This window comes from Drosophila simulans, chromosome 2L (assembly GCF_016746395.2).
Source record: "Drosophila simulans strain w501 chromosome 2L, Prin_Dsim_3.1, whole genome shotgun sequence".
Lineage (NCBI taxonomy): Eukaryota > Metazoa > Arthropoda > Insecta > Diptera > Drosophilidae > Drosophila > Drosophila simulans.
In genome coordinates, this window is record NC_052520.2 from 22,019,932 (window position 1) to 22,038,737 (window position 18,806).

An 18,806-nucleotide genomic window follows, 5' to 3' on the forward strand; every position below is an offset into this window, starting at 1 on the left:
ACCTCCTCGGCACCAATACCGACTGGCAGCGGCAGTACCGTCAGTAAGCCGGGATCGGACAAATCATTCCAAGAACCACGAGGAAGAATAAAGTCGATTAAAAGTACAAACTACAAAGTGTACTTACTGGACACCGGGCGATTACGTAATGTAAATATCAACTAGCCGCACGAACTGCATAGTTCATCACAATGGATAATGGATCGTTTTATTGAACATTTATATTAGTCAGAAAAAGTGTATTCGCAGTCTAGAGCTGTCCAGGGTGAAATAGGATGATGAAGATCCTAAGAATAACGGATAAGATACAGTCAAAATTCTCTACATTCACATTGGGTACCGAGTTGACATCGTTGTAGGTGTGGCCGACGGCATAAGCCAGGTCCATATATAGACCATATAAACAATGGCCAAAAGCGTCCGGCGGATGATAGGAGCCAGACCAAGAAGTAGCTCAGGATTGAGGGGTATAATACCTACAGGTGGAATTATTGTGGCTTGCCCTAAAGTAGGAGGCTGACACCATATTGCATTGCGTTGGGTCCAGGATTGCGTTGGGCTTGGACCAACACCATTAACACTAATATATCTTTTGAGGGGACCGGGGGATCACCAAGCTGACAAGTAACAATGGGGAGAGGTCGATGCTTCCGGTTAGAAGATTCAAGGAATCTAAATGACAAGCAAATTATAGCGCCAATATGGAAGTATGGTTGTCAGATTTGCGGTTTGGCTTGCGACAGCCAAATTCGCTGCATTCAGTCTGCCCAAAACAAAATCGCCAGGACGATTACCGGCTGCGAATGGTACGTAAGGAGCACAACCCTGCACAAAGACCTCTAGCTAGCCACTGTCTTTGAGGCAACATGCACTCTAGCCTGTACCACGATTGGCTAGAGCGCCACAGAAATCGCCTAGCCAAGGCACTGTCCAGAGCTCGCCCACCAAGAAGGCTCCACAGGAGACAGCCCAAGGACCTCACCATACGGTCCCCCTTGACGAGAACCAGGAGATGATGATGATCTCATAACTGTTATAATGTTATTATTTGTATTATTGTTTTGTAAAGCTAACTCTTGTTAGTCGCCGCGCCTGCAAGGACTGAATTAATATAGACCTAGGTGACAAAGGGGTTTTTTACCTACCCCGTATGCCTTAATAAAGGATAAATAAAAATAAAAAAAAACAAATAAATACCATGATCTTAGATGCAAGGGGCCGGCATGACGGCTGGTTACCTCAAACCAATGATTTGTTAAAGGCGAACAGATATTTGGATAGGAATAGTAAGGGAGTAGATCGGGAGATAAGGAAGGACATACGGATGTGAACAAGAAATGTAATCTGTGCGATAAAGAAAAGAGCTGTGCTGTTGCTCAGAACAGAAGAGCAGGAAAACACAGAATATGTTGACTTAAGCTTAGGTACTGTAGCACATGACAGCCGGCCATTGACTGCCCTAAAAAAGGAGAAAGGAGAAAAAGAAATAGAACTCCTTAGTTCTACACTTAGCTATACGAAGCTAGCTATAGACGAAGCGCAAGTTGGTTGACCCATGTTGTCACGTCCACAAACCGCACAAAACTTCAACGCCCACACATTTGAGCCAATTTTCGATATTTTATATTTTCGATATTTTTAATTTTCTTAGTCTTGTAAAGTTCTCTCGATTTTCCAAAAAACTTTTTGACACCCCCAATCTAACGCCCTAAAACCGCCCAAAATTGTCACGTCCACATTTTTGAACCATTTTTCGATATTTTTACCATTTTTTTTTTATTTTATCATTTTATTAGTCTTGTAATTTTTTCGATATTTTTACATGATTTTATTAGTTCTGTAAAAATCTATGGACTTGCCAACAAACTCTTTGCCACGCCCACTCTAACGCCCCAGAGCCGCCGAACCGGCCGGTCATAATTTTAATCTACCCATACCCATATGGGTATGAGACCTTTTTAACCTTTTAAAAAAGCAGAGTGAGAAAATAATTATTTAAATGTGTAGAACAGTTAAAACTGTTGTGATAATAAGCATTTTTATTAACTAGGTTATCGAATTAGATGTTGGTGGTGTTAGGAAAAAATTTGACTTGCTTCAAAAATGCGGAGAACATTGAAACTGTCTGAATTCAGTTTTGAGCGGATACTTAAAACAATATTCCTCCAAGATATACTTGCGCCGTAATGGATGGCAAATGGGGCAGTATCACACTGAAGATTCGCTGAGCCGACATTTCAATACTCTGCAGTCACTGCAGAACGTGCGCGAGTTAACATACCCCCTCTCGGGACTGTAACGCGCGCCGCAATAAAGAGGTGTTACAATGTCCTGAGATGCAGCATTTTGGGCACTCCAAGAAAACGATAATATTGAAAACGATAATATTTGAGCCAAAGCAAAACGATAATATGATGCCAAAAATAATCCACCGACTATGTATATCTCATTATATCATTTTAGTGAGAAATGAGCCTGCCGCCACTATTAATAAAGAGTATGTTCATTGTTCAATAAGATTTCGATCGGTAACAACGCGCCACGCCTAAGAACCACGACACACACAGCATCCACTTAAAAAATAGCAACAAAAAAATTATGTTTTAAAAATTCAAACATTAAAAAAATGGCTGGCGTTGTTCGACCATATGCGTGCAGGCTTTCCACGAGTCAGTATAAATCGACGCAATGCATTAAGAAATGCAGAAGTGGAGAGATCCTGAACCAGCTCAAGGTGAACAGCCTTGTAGAAAAGCAGATAAAGATGCAGGTATAACAATTGATGGGTGCTTTGTTCCGAACAGGATTTTTGTAATAAAATAGGCCGCAAAAGTGCAGACCTCAATGACCTTGAAGGAATGTGAAGCTGTTACGCGGTCCTCAGGAAGATCACCCATAATGTAACCATCAACTTGCAGTTGTCTTGCGACCGCCAATGGGCCAGAACTGCAGTCGAATGGAAGCGAGTAGTGCGCAAGGTCCAGAATACAGATTGCGACGATAATAGTCGAGTGTAATGGCACGAGTGACTGGGTGCTGACGTGGCAATATTAATGGATGCTGTGCGTGATAGTCCAACGATGAGTGCTTCAGTCTGCTACCAACTCTCATAAGTCCAGAGTTGTCAATGATGGGTGCGCGGGCTGCAATTGAGCTCGATGATTTTACTTGTCGACTGTTGAGCAGGGCATAATAGTCCTCGGTAAGATGTGCCATCGGCATGGAGAGCAATGAGGGCCTTCTTCGTTAGATCAGGGAGAACCTTTGGAGCAAGACTAGATTCTGACCAGTGCGATTTGTCTTCTTGAAGATAGTCAGCCAAGCTGCAGGACTTCCCGCACTAGTTGAGCCAGTAATACTGCCGCGCAAAATTCCAATTTGAAAACCGTGAGGGTCTTCAATGCGGCAACACGAGATTTAGCGCAGAAAAGGTGGGCTTCACGTTGACTTTGAGACATAGAGACTATGTAGATGCATTCTCCATATGCGTCAATGCTATCATCACTGAATCCATGCATTTCGACTACGCTATTGGGTACCAGTGTGAGCTGCACACAGTGTGTGCTGCATGGCTTTGACAGATAGAAATGAAGCTGGCTTTGTTCCGTGGGTGACGGTATCAAGCTTGAATACTTGTACTTTTTCCTGGGGTATGTCAATGCACAAAATGCATTGTAAATAGCTGTCCGGTTCCTTGACCCGTACACATTGGTACATCTTGCAGATGTCACCAGTTAAAGCAAAAGGGAAGATTCGACTCTGTAACAAAGTGTGAAACAGTTTGGGATGCAAAGTGGGGCCTACCATGAGTATTTCGTTTAAGGAGTATCCAGAAGAAGTTTTGGCAGAGCCATAAAAGACTACAAGCAGCTTAGTTGTTGTGCTGTCTACCTTTAAAACGCAGTGATGCGGCAAATAAAATTTGAATAGTTTCTGGGAGTCAAATGGTACCAGAGACATATGATTTAAAGATAACTACTCGTGAATTAAGGCTGAATACTTCTCTTTGAGATTTAAAAAACGGCGATGGGCGTGTCGATAGAAATATCCCAACACTTTCGGGCTTTGCATGAAGTCGAACTTAATATTCTCCAGATGGAAGCCTAGAAAATGTAGACTTGAAGTGGGCCTCGCAGTCGAGTTCTTTCTTTGTGCGCTTATGGGCAGATTCGGCAATGGTTTCTGTCTCTTAAAATTTGCGCACCGGTTGCTCCAGACGGATGTCCTCATCAGGCATTTGAGACAGATTTGATTGAACGGTCAATGATGAAGCCTTGTTAGGGTTGGAGCCAGCACCAGTGACAATCCATCCGAAACGAGTATTTTGGAGAATGGGAAGTCAAAGAAAAGACTAGCGTCTAACAGCAATTCAATTTTTTTGGGGCCTGAAGAATTGGGGATCGGCCAAGCGAAGATTAGCTGATATTTTCCAGTATTCCTTCCTCCTATTTTCCTTCAGAATTTACAGTTAATTTGTGCTGGTTGTCCGTGATAGTAGGAGCTACCAAAGCTGCGATGTTGGCAACGATGTCATCATCTGAGCTAAATCTGGCTTCACCAATTCCAGAAACTGTAGCTGCAGACCTGTACTTGGGCAATTGCAAAGTGTGTGCCAGACGAGAGGTGATTATGTGTAGTTGCGAGCAGGAGTCAAGCAAGTCGCGACAACGAACCCAAGATCCTGATTTTTTTTAATATTGATGACGGCAGTGGCCAACTACGCCAAGTCTGCTCCGAGATTTTGAGCCACTAAGGAAGAAGATTGACCAAGTGATGATTCCTGTGCCACTACTTGCAATCCGTTGGAATGAGCATCATAAGTTAGCTGAGAATGAGCAGGCTGGGAGCGAGATGACGAAGGCCTTGAGACAAAATGTAGAAAGTTCTTGTGCTTACTTCCACAAATACGACAGCGATCGGCATTACAATTTCGTAGGTGATGTCCACCTTTAAGGCAGTTTTGGCATAAAGCCAACCTTTTTGCCTCCTGTAAGCGATCTTGAGGCGACAGTTTTCTGTATTGTGACAGGGGTCTGCAATGCTGTGACCACATAATTTTTGATTGCCCACATTTCAGAAAACTGTCGCAACATTGGTACGTTCGATGTTTTCAAATTTCTGGCTTCTTGTCTCCAAAAACTTAACAAATTCACGACAGACGGGAAGCATTTCAGTGGGAGCAGCATCCTCCCATAATAGCTGTGTTTCACGGTCGACCTTTTGGAGAAGACAATAAACGAGAATAAACTCGGATATTTTCTTAGGGGTGCCCATTTTGTGAAGTGCCCGTAAACGCAAATTAATTTGATCGGACAGTTCACGCAGCTTTACAGAAGAGGCCGCTTATTGTTGTAGCGCTTATCCAACAACTCCAGGGCAGCCGGGTAATTTGCATCTGCAACCTTTAAAGCACCAACTGCATCCAATGCGGGACCTTTTAGGCAAGACTTGAGGTGTTGAAGCTTATGTCAACCATGTCAACCAGTATTGGGTTTTTATCGATAACAGTGGAAAACATCGACATAAAATCTTTGTATTCAGTATAATTTCCACTACAGGTTGGTAGATTCAGGCTAGGCACATTTGATCGTCGAAATAGAGATCCAGAAGGCCACTTAGTTCCTGGATCTTGACGCATAGTTGAACAATCAATCTCTTGCACTTACCGTCTACTGAGTTCCGTTTGTACAACATACCGCATTTCAAAGACAATGTCTTTGAACTGGTCACGCAATTCGCTTCCCATTTGACTAAGATGCAGTTACTCCAGGGAATCGTGAGCCAAGTTGAACGAAATCTCTGTTTGGCTTATTAAGTCCAGCTTTAAATGCAGACCATCATCATTAAGGCAAGTGACCGATTCGGTGGTTAAACATGCAGCAATTTTTTTAGCGTCGACAAATGTGGAATTTTCCTTGCGCTTTAAAAATGTTGTTCTGTCAGCTGGCAAACTGAATGTGTCCTTGCTTTAAAATTTTTCTTTTTTAATATTTAAAGCACTGAATTTTTAACCGGGCAATGTTAAATGAACGCACAATGGTAAACAGTTTTACAATCACTGTGTTTGCACCGGCAACCAAACTGCACTTACAATAGCAATGATGTGTGTGTTTATGCACAAAGTCAATTCTTTGTGCAGAGTCAAAACGACACGAATTTGGCGGTAGGCAAAGAAGAAACCGACGAGTGCGAGCGAGACGGGTTAAACTGCCGCTACGCGTGAATGCTTATGTGCGTAAGCTATGAAACTGAAAACGAAACGAGAGCAAGCAAAACGGGTGCAACTGCCGCTATGCGAAAATGCTGCGATAAACGAAAAGTAGCTAGGGCGAAAAGTACATCCACTTATGTAGTGCACGGAAATTAGTTAAACTGTTTTTAGTTCACGATAAAGAAATGTTCCCGATCACGTCCGGGTCACCAAATGTTAAGGCAATGAGCTTTTTCATTGACTTGGAGAAGTGGCGTGGCAATTTATAAGCACAGTTAAGTTAATGTTTCAATTAATATTTCAGTTTTATTTCAATATATATTTTGCCACACAGGGCTGTAATGTATAATAAGAGCGGCGGCAGTGCCGCCACTCATCATCACTGCAGTGATGATCAACACTTAATTTGTAACTGACCTTGCTATGCAGAAGGCAAATGAGCAAGTTTCACAAAATAATGATTTAAACAGTTTTGCTCGCTCTCTATTTAGAGAGAAGAACATATCACAAAGGGGAATGCAAAATCTGTTGCTTCCCAGAGAAATGTATAAGGGTGATAAAATAAAATAACTCAAATTTATGATGAGCTACTGCAGGCTGCGGGCTGCATAACCAAATACACCAACCAAGCAGTTGCAATAATGATGGAATTGATTTTAGTGCTGTAAGATTTGTGGTAGGATGAACACTCATAGGGCCCACTGTACCATGTAGTAGCATACGATCATATCACCGTTAAGAATAAGAATATTATTGTCATCTCGCTCTTACTTATAAGCTAGCATTAAGAGATAAGAATGTATACCTAGCTCACTCACAAACGCATACAGATTTGAGAGAGCATAAGCTAAGTGGAATATGCGAGACGCGGCATTCGGTGGCGTGGAGTTGAAGGGAAAAGTCGATTAAAGAGATTGTGAAATTATTAAAAAGACTGAGTGCCTATATTCATTTTTCGGCGTCCACAACATCAGAAGTGGTCATTACCCACTATGCCTGACACTAAATGGAATCAATTTTCAGTGCTCCAACTAAAGAAGTGGTTGGAAGCCCTTGGACGCCAGACTTCCGGCACTAAAGCGGAATTAATAGTGCGTCTGCAGGCCATTTCCCCAGAAACGCGTGGCGATTCACCGCCAAATAACGGATCAGCAGCAGAAGAGGTGGAAGAATTGGATGGAGCTGCAGCCTGGCCAAAGCAGAGAGAACCACAGAGTGGAGACACACGCACGATCCCGTTCGACGAGCAGTCATTGCAGTCAGAATCCCCGGAGAACCTCGATCTGGATCAGCTATCGTTGGTGGATGCAGAGAGAGCCACTCTAAAAAAGCTTCGGGACGAGATAGAGGCAAACATGGCTGTGCTGCAGAGGATCCAAGCGGATATCGACGACGCGAACAAGAGCAAGTCTGCTCATGCTCGCCAGATCAATGACGTCATCAAGAACAACAGCAACGGAAACCACGGCAATGTTAACATATGCGCTAACAGCACCGACGCCAATGTTAACAGCACCGACGCCAATGTTAACAGCACCGACGCCAATGTTAACAGCACCAAGGTGACTATCGCCGCTGATAACATCGATACAGGACATACCAGTGTTGGAAATAAAACCGCTGGTAGTGTTGTTCAGCACCAGAGTCGAAATGTAAACAAGCTTCTGGAATATCCTGCAACATCGCTTGCCTTGGCAAAAGAGGTAACGATGGAGTTTGACGGCAGCTTATGTGCGCGCAATTGGGTCACGCAGTTTCAGAACATCGGAAAGATTTACAATTTGGACGACGGATGCATGCACATGCTGCTAATTGCCAAACTAAAAGGAAACGCACAGCGCTGGCTGCACGCAAGCGCCACACGCATCCTAGAATCGACCGACCAGCTGTGCGAACAGTTAATCTTGACATTCGAGGTCAAGATGTCAAAAGGGGAACTGAGGAACGCATTTCAAAAACGCGAATGGCATCCGGATGAGAAATTTGCTGTTTACTTCGAGGACAAGGTGATGCTGGCCAACGACATCAACATCGATCTAGAGGAGCTCCTGGAAAACATCATTGAAGGAATCCCAGCACCAGCGTTGCGCAACCAGGCGCGCATACAGTGTTTCTCCGAGCCGATGCAAATTCTGCGGGCTTTCTCGGAAGTCCGTCTGCCGAAGCACAAAACAGCAGTTCATCAAAGCAGTTCATCAAAGCGCCTTACTGGAGGAGGTGCAGCCAATAAGGACTTACGTTGTGCCAATTGCAACTCCAAAGGGCACTTCGCCAGGGAGTGTCTCAAGCCAAAGAGGGAGCCCGGATCCTGCTATGCCTGTGGGGCATTTGGACACTTCGTCGGACAATGCCCGGAGCGCAAGAGTGCCAATATCAACAATTATGTAAGACTTGTCAAGATTTTTTTTCACAATAGCTATAAAATCCCATTAATTTCAGAATGCCTCATAGACACAGGGAGTCCAATATCATTTACAAAGTTAAGCAATGTATCCAAGGAAATTAATTTAGAATCCGCTTCAGAAACCTATTTCGGGCTGAATAAAATCCAACTGACAATACATGAAAAAATCTTATGTTACATTATAAAAGAAAAAGTTAAATGTTATTTTTATTTGTACGTGGTCCCAGACGAGTCTATGAGTCATAATGTAGTTCTTGGGCGAAATTTCATGGAAGCGTGCCAGTTAAAACTGGATCCAGACGCCTTGGGAAGGATAACGGTCAACCCAGTCGATAGTAAAAGATATAGAAAAGCAAATAGTAAAACAGTCAGTTCTATTGTTAGTGAAACAGTTAGTGAATTAGTTAGTGAAACAGTTAGTGAATTAGTTAGTGAAACAGTTAGTGAAACAGTTAGTGAAACAGTTAGTGAAACAGTTAGCGAAACAGTTAGTGAAACAGTTAGTCAAATGGATAATGAAACAGTTAATAAGACAGTTAGTAAAACAGCCAACGAAGCGAGTAGTATAGTTAGTCAAACTGTTAACGAAGCAGGTAGCAAAACGGTCATCGAAACAGTTATGCCTTTAGCCAACTTCACGACGGATTCCGGACTTTATGCTGCTGTTGTGCCCAGTTATGAAGAAGCTGTTAGAGAAATTTGTAGCATTGATCACTTAGAGGATGAGCAAATGAACTTCATATGCGGCGAAAACAATAACCAAGCCTTAAACAGTCAGTTAAAGGAGATTATTAAACGCAACTACTTAAGCGTTAATAAGCCTACCGAGCCCTTAGTCAAATGCGAAATAAAACTTTGTTTAGAAACGTCAAAACCATTTAGCTGCGCCCCAAGAAGACTTGCCTACTCAGAAAAAGAAAAATTACAAAAACTATTAGATGACTATTTAAAAGAGGGAATTATTCAACCTAGTAAATCAGAATATGCTTCACCAATTGTTTTAGTCAAAAAGAAAACAGGAGACATACGACTATGTATAGACTTTAGAAAACTGAACAAAGTTTTAATTAAAGATAATTATTCGATACCGCTTATCGATGACCTTTTAGACAAGCTAGTCAACAAAAAAATTTTTTCGAAACTTGATTTAAAAAACGGTTATTTTCATGTATTCGTTAATAAGGAATCAGTCAAATACACCTCATTTGTTACACCGTTAGGGCAATTCGAATTTCTCAGAATGCCAATGGGCCTAAAAACTGCATCGGCGGTGTTCCAAAGGTTTGTAAACAAAATTTTCGAGGATCTTATAAGGGATAACAAAGTAATTGTATACATGGACGACATCATGATTGCTAGCAAGAACTCGGAGGAGCATTTAGAAACCTTAAAGGAAGTGTTTATCAGATTAGCTCAAAACAAATTGGAATTACGAATGGATAAATGTGAGTTCCTTCAGACAAATATTAAATATTTAGGATTCATTATAAATGGTGAAGGCATTAGGGCTGATGACAAAGGAATAGATGCCATACAGCATTTTCCAGTTCCAGACAAAATACAAGCCGTTCAAAGTTTTCTGGGCTTATGTTCATACTTCCGTAGATTTATAAAAGATTTTTCAACATTAGCGAAACCTTTATATGACCTTTTGAGAAAAGATGAAAAATTTAAATTTGGGGAAAAGGAAATGAGCTGTTTCTCAACTCTTAAGGAAAAGCTGGTGCAGGCACCGGTCTTAGCAATTTATAATTTCAAAGACGAAATAGAACTGCACTGTGATGCAAGTGCTCTTGGTTTCGGTGCGGTGTTATGTCAAAAAAAAGAGGATGGAAAATTACACCCAATATTTTATTTTTCAAAGCGAACAACAGTCGCTGAGGCAAAATATCACAGTTTCGAATTGGAAACAATGGCAATTATTCACGCACTGCGAAGATTTAGAATATATTTGTACGGAAAACGCTTTAAAATTATAACTGATTGTAATTCTCTTACTTTGACGCTTAACAAGATTGAACTTAATCCGCGAATAGCTAGATGGGCGTTAGAGCTCCAGAACTACGATTATGAGCTCATACATAGAGAGGGTAAAAGGATGCAGCATGTTGATGCTCTTAGTAGATGCACGAATATTCTGATAGTGGAATCAAATACGTTTGAAGACAATTTAGTAATCTGCCAAGGCAAGGATAAAAAAGTTCAAGAAATCAAGAAACTGCTGGAAAAAAATGAACATAAGTTGTTCGAAATGAGAAACGGATTAATTTATAGAAAATGTAACGACGGCAGACTTTTATTTTATGTTCCCACAGACATGGAAGATCATATTCTATATAAATATCACAATGAGATCGGACACATAGGTAGAGACAAAATGTTAGATGTTATTTCTAAATCTTATTGGTTTCCCAATGCCAAAGACAAATGTTTGAGCCATATAGAAAATTGTTTAAAATGTGTTGCGTTCTCCCCTAAGACAGGCAAGGAAGGATTTCTGCACTGCATTCCGAAGGGCAGCAAACCGTTCGAACTAATACATATCGATCATTACGGCCCAGTCGACTCAGGCAGATCCAAAAAACACATTTTTGTTGTCATCGATGGTTTTACGAAGTTCGTACGTTTATACGCCACAAAGACCACTAATACAAAGGAAGTCATTACAGCCCTGAAGGACTATTTTAGAGCATACAGCTAGCCTAAATGCATAATTTCAGATAGGGGAAGTTGTTTTACATCCAAGGAATTTGATGACTTTATGTTAGAATTCGATGTTAAGCATATGAAGATTGCGACTGGTTCACCCCAAGCAAACGGACAGGTTGAAAGAGTCAATAGAAGCCTAGGTCCAATGATAGCGAAACTGGTACAACCAGAGAAAGGCATATATTGGGACACAGTAATAGATAAAGTTGAGCACGTCTTAAATAATACACAGCACCGCAGCATCAAGCAAACTCCAAGCAGAGTTCTTTTTGGTTTAGAGCAAAGAGGAAAAATAGTAGACGAATTAAAAGAAAAACTAGAGGAATTAGAAAATACTGAAGAAGGTAGGGATTTGGTAAAAATTAGAAATGAAGTTGAAAATAATCAAAAAAAGGCTCAAGCGTATAATAAAACACATTATGACAAGACCGCCAGACAGCCATCAGAATACAAAAAAAGAGATTATGTGATGGTTAAAAATTTCGACAGTACAGCAGGCATCTCTAGAAAATTGATTCCAAAGTGTAAAGGCCCATATGTGATATCTAAGGTATTAAGAAACGACAGATTCTTGTTAAAAGACGTAGAAGGTTTTCAGATATCTCGTAACCCATACCAAGGTGTCTGGAGCATCCAAAATATTAAGCATTGGATAGGCAACAAGAAAAATAAACGAAGACACAATTAAACAATAATAATAATATAATAACAGATTAATATAGTATGTACATATGTATAAATAAGGTAAAAGAATTCATCATACAACTAAGCAATCAATGTAAACCATGATCAGGGGATCAGCTAGTCAGGACGGCCGAGTTGTGGTAGGATGAACACTCATAAGGCCCACTGTACCATGTAGTAGCATAAGATCATATCACCGTTAGGAATAAGAATATTATTGTCATCTCGCTCTTACTTATAAGCTAGCATTAAGAGATAAGAATGTATACCTAGCTCACCCACAAACGCATACAGATTTGAGAGAGCATAAGCAAAGTGGAATATGCGAGACGCGGCATTCGGTGGCGTGGAGTTGAAGGGAAAAGTCGATTAAAGAGATTGTGAAATTATTAAAAAGACTGAGTGCCTATATTCATTTTTCGGCGTCCACAGATTGCCGCTCACAGTCCTCTGTTGAATTTTGTCGTCAGGGATATAAAAACTCGAAAACATTAAAAGTGTTTCAAAAGAAACTATTTGTCCTTAAAAAATGTCTTTAATAAAATAGTAGCCAGGGCATCAATTTTGAAATAATATTTTATAAGATCATAATGCAACGAATTTGGCCAAACCTCTAAATATGTAAATTCGTTTCTTAGATCAAAATTGATTTCGGCCCGATAATCGTCTTCTATCACAAGAACGCACACACATATACGTTCTCGCTTATTGTTTTTACACACATAAGTGCATTCCGTTTTTAGGTTTTTACGGTCTCAGTTTGACGCAAGGGATGCACTAAAGGCTGATTGGTAACTTATTGTGGACAAAATTAGGAACTTCAAAACGGAGAAAGATATTTAGTTTCTGTTTTTTGTATTGTGTTACTACATTTATAAATTTAATTTAATATATTAATAATATCGGATCTGATGTATCCAAAGATCTGTGAAATACGTCCTTTAAATTGTTACACCGACATTTTTCCTCGCATGATGGCCTCATCATGGCCTCAGCACCCTCTTCACTAAAATATCCCACTGGAAGTATTGTATTTTCTATAATATCACTTGAATATCACTTGAATATATCCCACTGGATGTGTTGTATTTTCTATAATATCACTAGCGTGCACGAGGACTTTTATATACCCTTGCGGTCCTAGGTACCCAAGGATATTTATCTATAATAATTTCTCCCGTGTTATAGCAGGAGCTTTGAAATGTTATCACGTTTATGGGCAATTGACACGATAAACATATAAGAATAATTCTTAAGTTTTATATTTTGAGATCCATACCAGTTACTTCCTCGAAAATCTCTGGTGCATTAGATGCTCTGCGAGCCGAATTGCCACCATTCGTTCTACCGTATCCCCCCGATGCAGCGGCGAGAGAGAAATTTTCGCTGTCAACAAAAAAGTAGCAGCATAGTGCAAAACCAATGTATAGCAGTTACGCATGTTGTTATTCAAATTTCTTCGCCACATTTTTGTCACACTGAGTTACGCTGGGATAGGGTTCGCCTGTTCAAGCAGTGTCGGGTTCGCCCGGTTAACGGCAGACCAACGTCTTAATTGGTGTTGGCCCCTGCACCTACCGTGTTCTGCCATCCTGTTTCATAATTCGAAGACTTTCTTCGTACCGTACGTCTTGACACATCCATCCTGCGGCTTGCTGACTTTCAATGTGCTTTTAAAAATGCCTGCGATTGCTGCTGGTGGGCCGGTATCATGTTCTACTGGCCTGGTTCAGAGGAACTTATATCATAGTCCTGCGATATATGGACCAGTCCACAGACACTGGTACCCTGCCCCTTACCCTGCCCGCCCTGAAGTATTTGGGATTGTGTGCTGGTGACTTTAATTAAATATTTTAATTTAATGAAAATTAAATATTTAATTAAATCAATTTTTTAAAAGTGTGGCCGTGGCAGTTTTGTGCAGTTTTGTGGGCGTTAGAGTGGGCGTGTCAACATGGGTCAACAAAGTTGCGCTGCGTCTTTGTCTCTAGAATGCTTAATCTCAACTTAATAGCTTTTATAGTTCCTGAGATCAAGATAGTTCAGATGGCCATGGCCATTGCCAGATCGACTCGGCTATTGATCCTTAAGAAGAATATATAAAATTTATTAGTGTGAGTATGCAAATTATAATAAAATTTATGCGGTCTGCTCTAGATGTGGAAAATCCATTTGTTTGTGCGTGGCGATGACCGACGCTTCTTATCTCCAAATATCGACTGATCAATACAAATTAGATCTCTTAAGATTACCCGACGTTCTTTAGCAAAGCATAGCTCTTCTCTCGAAAGCTCCGATACTCTTACATTAAGGCGGGCATAACCAATATGTAAGTGACTCCAGTTAACTTCTCCTTTACTAAGATGAAGGCTGTTCTCAGTCCTTTTAAATTATACGGTCTTGTAGTGGCGCCACAATGCGCACGTTGGATAGAGTAGTTGGTGACGGGGTGCTCAATGTATTTTGGTGATTGAATTGTCGACTTTTTCTCTCCAGTTGCCGCAATCGGATATGTCGTTTATGCCAGTAAGATTTAAGAGCTTTCTTTAACGCTTTGCTTAAATTATTATAGAATACAAAAAAAGTTTAACCTCAAGTTAATAATAGTGATAATATATAACACTAACAACACTCGTTGATGAAATTTGTTTTTTATTATGATAGAAGGCCATCAATAACACTAATGGGTTTTTGTTTTTTATTCGGAGTTATTGTTCTGTAAGCTGTTCTTTTTAATTGTAATGTCTATTGCTGTTTTGCTGCTTAATTTTTGAGTCTAAAGGTTCCTGTTGCGTGAATTTAAAGTTTTTGAATTCATTAGAGACGATCGTTTAAGATTCACTCTTAGGCTGTACCTAAGGAGTTAACGATTTCCTATATTGTACTAAAAGTTTGGAGTACTTGTGTAAATTTAAAAAGTTTTTAGGTAAATAAACATTTGGCCAATTGACACTAATAAAATATATATGACGAACTTAAACAAAGAAATAATAATACTAACGTAAATTATCTTCCTTCCTTATCCTCCCCTTTATAAAGACACTTGTCCCACCGCCTGCTTCAATTTTTTCTTCTTTGTAGCGTCGGGTAAGTTTTTTTTTTTTTTATAAGTAATTTATTAAGGCATACGGGGAAGTCTTGGAGCCCCTTTGTGTCCTTTTTATCTATTAATTCAGACCATTTGGGATCGCCGGCTAACTATAGTTCGCTTTTTCAAATTTACAGTAATTTTACTACAATTACATAACAATCACATATTAATAGGATTTAAGATAAGCGTCAGCTTCTGCTGACCCTTGTCAAAGGAGATCGGGTAATGAGATCCCTCGGTTGCCTTCTATTGAACCTCCTTGGTGGGCGGGATCTGTTTAGAGCGCTGGCCAGCCGATTTCTGCGGCGCTCCAGCCTGTTATGGTATCTGCTCGAGTGCTGGTTTATTTCGTCAAATACCGTTGCGAGTTTCAGGTCTCTCGCAGCCGGTGATAAGTTTTTCTATCTTATTTTGAATAGCCTGGATCCTTTTGATTTGGCTGTCGCATGCCAAGCCCCAGATTTGGCACCCATACTTCCAGTTTGGTGTTGAGATCTGTTTGAAAATTGTCGGTCGGTCACATGCTTGGAAAATGTGAGTCTGCGATCCAGAAGCACTTCAAGGTACTTTTCTGCGTTCGGCTGTGGTACGGGGGCTTCCTCGATGTAGACGGGCGGTGGCGTTCTTAAAGTAAAGCAGGCGTTGTTGGATTTACTGCTATTGATGCCAATGTTTCAACGTCTTGCCCATTCCGAGAACCGGTATGCAAAGTCCTGGATACCATCGGCTGCGTCGTGCTCGCATCGGGACCTGTAGGTGACGCACACGTCATCGGCAAATGTGGCCAACACATTGATTTCCCGTAAAGGCTTATATCCGGCTGCGGCATGTCGTGGCTATACAGGCAGTAGAGCAGGGGGCCGAGGACACTACCTTGTGGCTTGAGTCTTCTTTTGACTCTAGTCCGAGGGTCAGCATTGACCACAGCTGCAGTTCCTAGCTTCCTTGCTAGGCTGTTGGGGTGTACATTAAGCCTTTCCATATATTTTTGGGCGATGTTCTGGAGCTTGTCTCCTAATTTGGGCACCTTGAGGTCGCGTTCGATGTCTCTTGTTCTCATATACCAAGGAGCCCCCGAAATTCTTCTTAAGGTCTTCGCCTGTAAGATCCGGATCTTATTAAGGTGACTCTTCGCAGCAATGCCGTATACCTGCAGGCCGTAGAACAGGCAGGGGGCCAATATGGACTTGTAAATATTGACCTTGCAGCCAAGCGACAGTTTGTTGCGTGGTGCAATGAGCCAAGACATCCGAGCAACCTTGGTCCTGAACGCTTGCTGAATATTTGTGATGTGCCTGCTGAAGGTGAGCTTCCCATCGAGGGTAATACCAAGGTATTTATAAGCCTGATGGTGTCTGATCAGTCTCCCATTCAGACTGACACCCGGACAGCTACCTGTTCGGTTGGCGAACGTCACATTGGCACACTTCTCAGCGTTGATGCGCACATTCCAGTTCTCAGCCCATTGCTGGAATGCATCCAGGTATTCCTGTAGACCAGAAGTGGCAGCCAGGATACTTTTACTTTTCGTGAGCACAGCAGTATCGTCAGCGTAGGTGGCTATGAGCACATCTTCTTCGTCTACCTCTGTGACTGGTGTGTGAGTAGGCATGTCCGAAGCAAAAACTGAGTATAAGGTTGGGCCAAGAACGCTTCCTTGAGGAACTCCAGCTGCAATTGGCTTGATTGACGATTTGTACCCATCAACAGAGACGTGGAATGTGCGTTCTTCCAGTAAACTTTTAACAACCAAATATAGCTGCGGCGGGAACAGCCTCTTCGCTTTGTACAGGAGCCCAGGGTGCCAGACTCTGTCAAATGCCTGTTCGTAATTACCAGAGGCAGGTGGTCGGAGCTAAGCTCAACAACGGCACTTATGTTAGCGTGGATGCCCAGCACACCCTTTGTCAGTGCAAAATCGATGTACCTTGGTGAGCCTCTACTGCCGTACGGGTATCTTGTTGGTCCTCCTGTTGCTAGCGAGTCCACCTTCGAATTTAGGACAAGATTCGCTAATGCAATGCCTCTTTGGTAGCTCCTTCCCGCACCCCAGAGCCAGTGGGACGCGTTCCAATCGCCTTCAACAATGAACTTCGTCTGGAACTCTTCCAAAATGTCCCTAAACTCGTCCGTAGTCCATGCAAATCTCGGTGGGCAGTAGACCACTCCAAAGCTTATAGGACCAAGTGCCGTTTCAAAAACCGCCGGCGCAATTTGCACCTTGGCAGTGGCTATTGGTGTTAGCGGGAAGTGGGCAAGGCTAAATTTGATTAAGATAGCTGCCCCGCCTTTGGCGTTGCCACCACTCGGAACATTGGCAGTGTAAGCTACAAAGCCGAATAGCTTAGGCGTCTCTGCCCCCTTGCAGTGTGTCTCGCTGAGCAGTAATACATCGATTTCGTGACGTCGCACGAAGCACTCTACTTCAGGCAACTTCGTGGATATGCCGTCGGCGTTCCACACTAGGATGCGCAGCGGCATCATTATGGCGCTTGACGCGCTTGGAGAGCAGTGAGCAGATTGATAATCTGCCCCTGCTGCTGTGACTGTTGTTTCTGTTGCTTCATCATCATCATCATTAATACCATCTGCTTCTCATGAATCGAGCGCAAAGAATTAATGTTTTCATTTAGCGTCTGCAGGATGGCTTCAATGCTGCTGTTAGCATCCGTCGATCGCTGAAGTGTACCCCTAGACGTCCTTGTCCGGCTGCGCCTCCTTTGACGACTGGGACTTCCATCATTGCTGTTGCTGTTGCTTCTGTTGTTGGCGCGTCAGGCTCAGTGGTTGCTTGTGGTGAACGGACCCTCTAGCCACATCTGCATAAGATATTCCGCCTCAAGAAGAGGGGATCTCCTTACCTCCAGCTAAGCCCCGTGAAGTTGGTCGCTCGCTTACCTTGCCACAGTTGTAGCAAGTGCACAGCTCGATGCGTGGCCTAGTACAGTCCTTGGCTGGGTGTTCTCCGACACATTTCACACAAATGTGGGCCTTACGGCAGTATTTTTGAGGTACCCGGTTCGTTTCGCCTAAGCGGTGTATGAATATCGAGAACCTTATGCCCGATCTTTTCCAGCTCATCCTTGATTTGGTGATGTAGCGTACTGTGGTGCAGGCCTTTCACGCATACCCTGTAAGGCCTGTGCTCTTTAAGCTGGTAACAGTGGAACTCATACTCTTCGCTCTCGAGGCAGTTCACTATGGTGCGAAGTGTATTAGCGTCAGCCGCGTAAAGCCTTAAGACACCGCTCATTGACGCCCTAGCCTCAACCTTTTCTAGGTCCACTATACTTTCGATGCTCTGCATCATCAGGCATATGTCGTCCACTCCCTCCTTTACTATAGGAGGTGGTTTGGACTGCGCCTTGTTTAGTGAGCTAGTGGTACCAGCGGAGTCTGCATCCCGCTTAGCGGCAGCAGTAGCAGCTTGATGACTGGTACTGGGCTGGTCATACAGATCGCCAATTTCATTGCCTACTTGTTTGTCGGCTGTGAGATGCGCAAGTAAACCAAATCGGTTTGAGTTGCCGTCATATCTAGGTTCTGTAGACGAAGCGTTTTCCCCTTGTTTGCCGATGCTTGATTTGGATTTTTTCCTTTCAGTCTCCGGAGAAACACGAGACTTTCGCTTTATTTTTTGAAAGCGCTGCGGGGCAGAACATTGGGGGCTCGAGAGAACAGCAGTATCCAATGATTCATCAGCCGCA

The 18,806-nt window shown here is 42.2% G+C and overlaps 2 protein-coding genes across 2 annotated transcripts in view; one reads left to right on the forward strand and one right to left on the reverse strand.

Moving 5' to 3' along the window:
• LOC6733132 (ionotropic receptor 40a) overlaps nucleotides 1-18,806 on the reverse strand; it is a 41,526-nt gene that overhangs the window by 1,302 nt on the left and 21,418 nt on the right. The gene's annotated exons all lie outside the window — the stretch shown is intronic.
• On the forward strand, nucleotides 7,063-8,776 carry LOC120284253. Its single transcript, XM_039291251.2, has 2 exons — nucleotides 7,063-8,595; nucleotides 8,651-8,776. The coding sequence occupies exons 1-2, from the start codon at nucleotides 7,204-7,206 to the stop codon at nucleotides 8,660-8,662; spliced, it is 1,404 nt and encodes a 467-aa protein (XP_039147185.1). The 5' UTR covers nucleotides 7,063-7,203; the 3' UTR covers nucleotides 8,663-8,776.

What these genes read in the sequence shown, in the direction of transcription:
- LOC120284253 (XM_039291251.2), top strand. Translation starts at nt 7,204, where the DNA reads ATGCCTGACACTAAATGGAATCAATTTTCAGTGCTCCAACTAAAGAAG.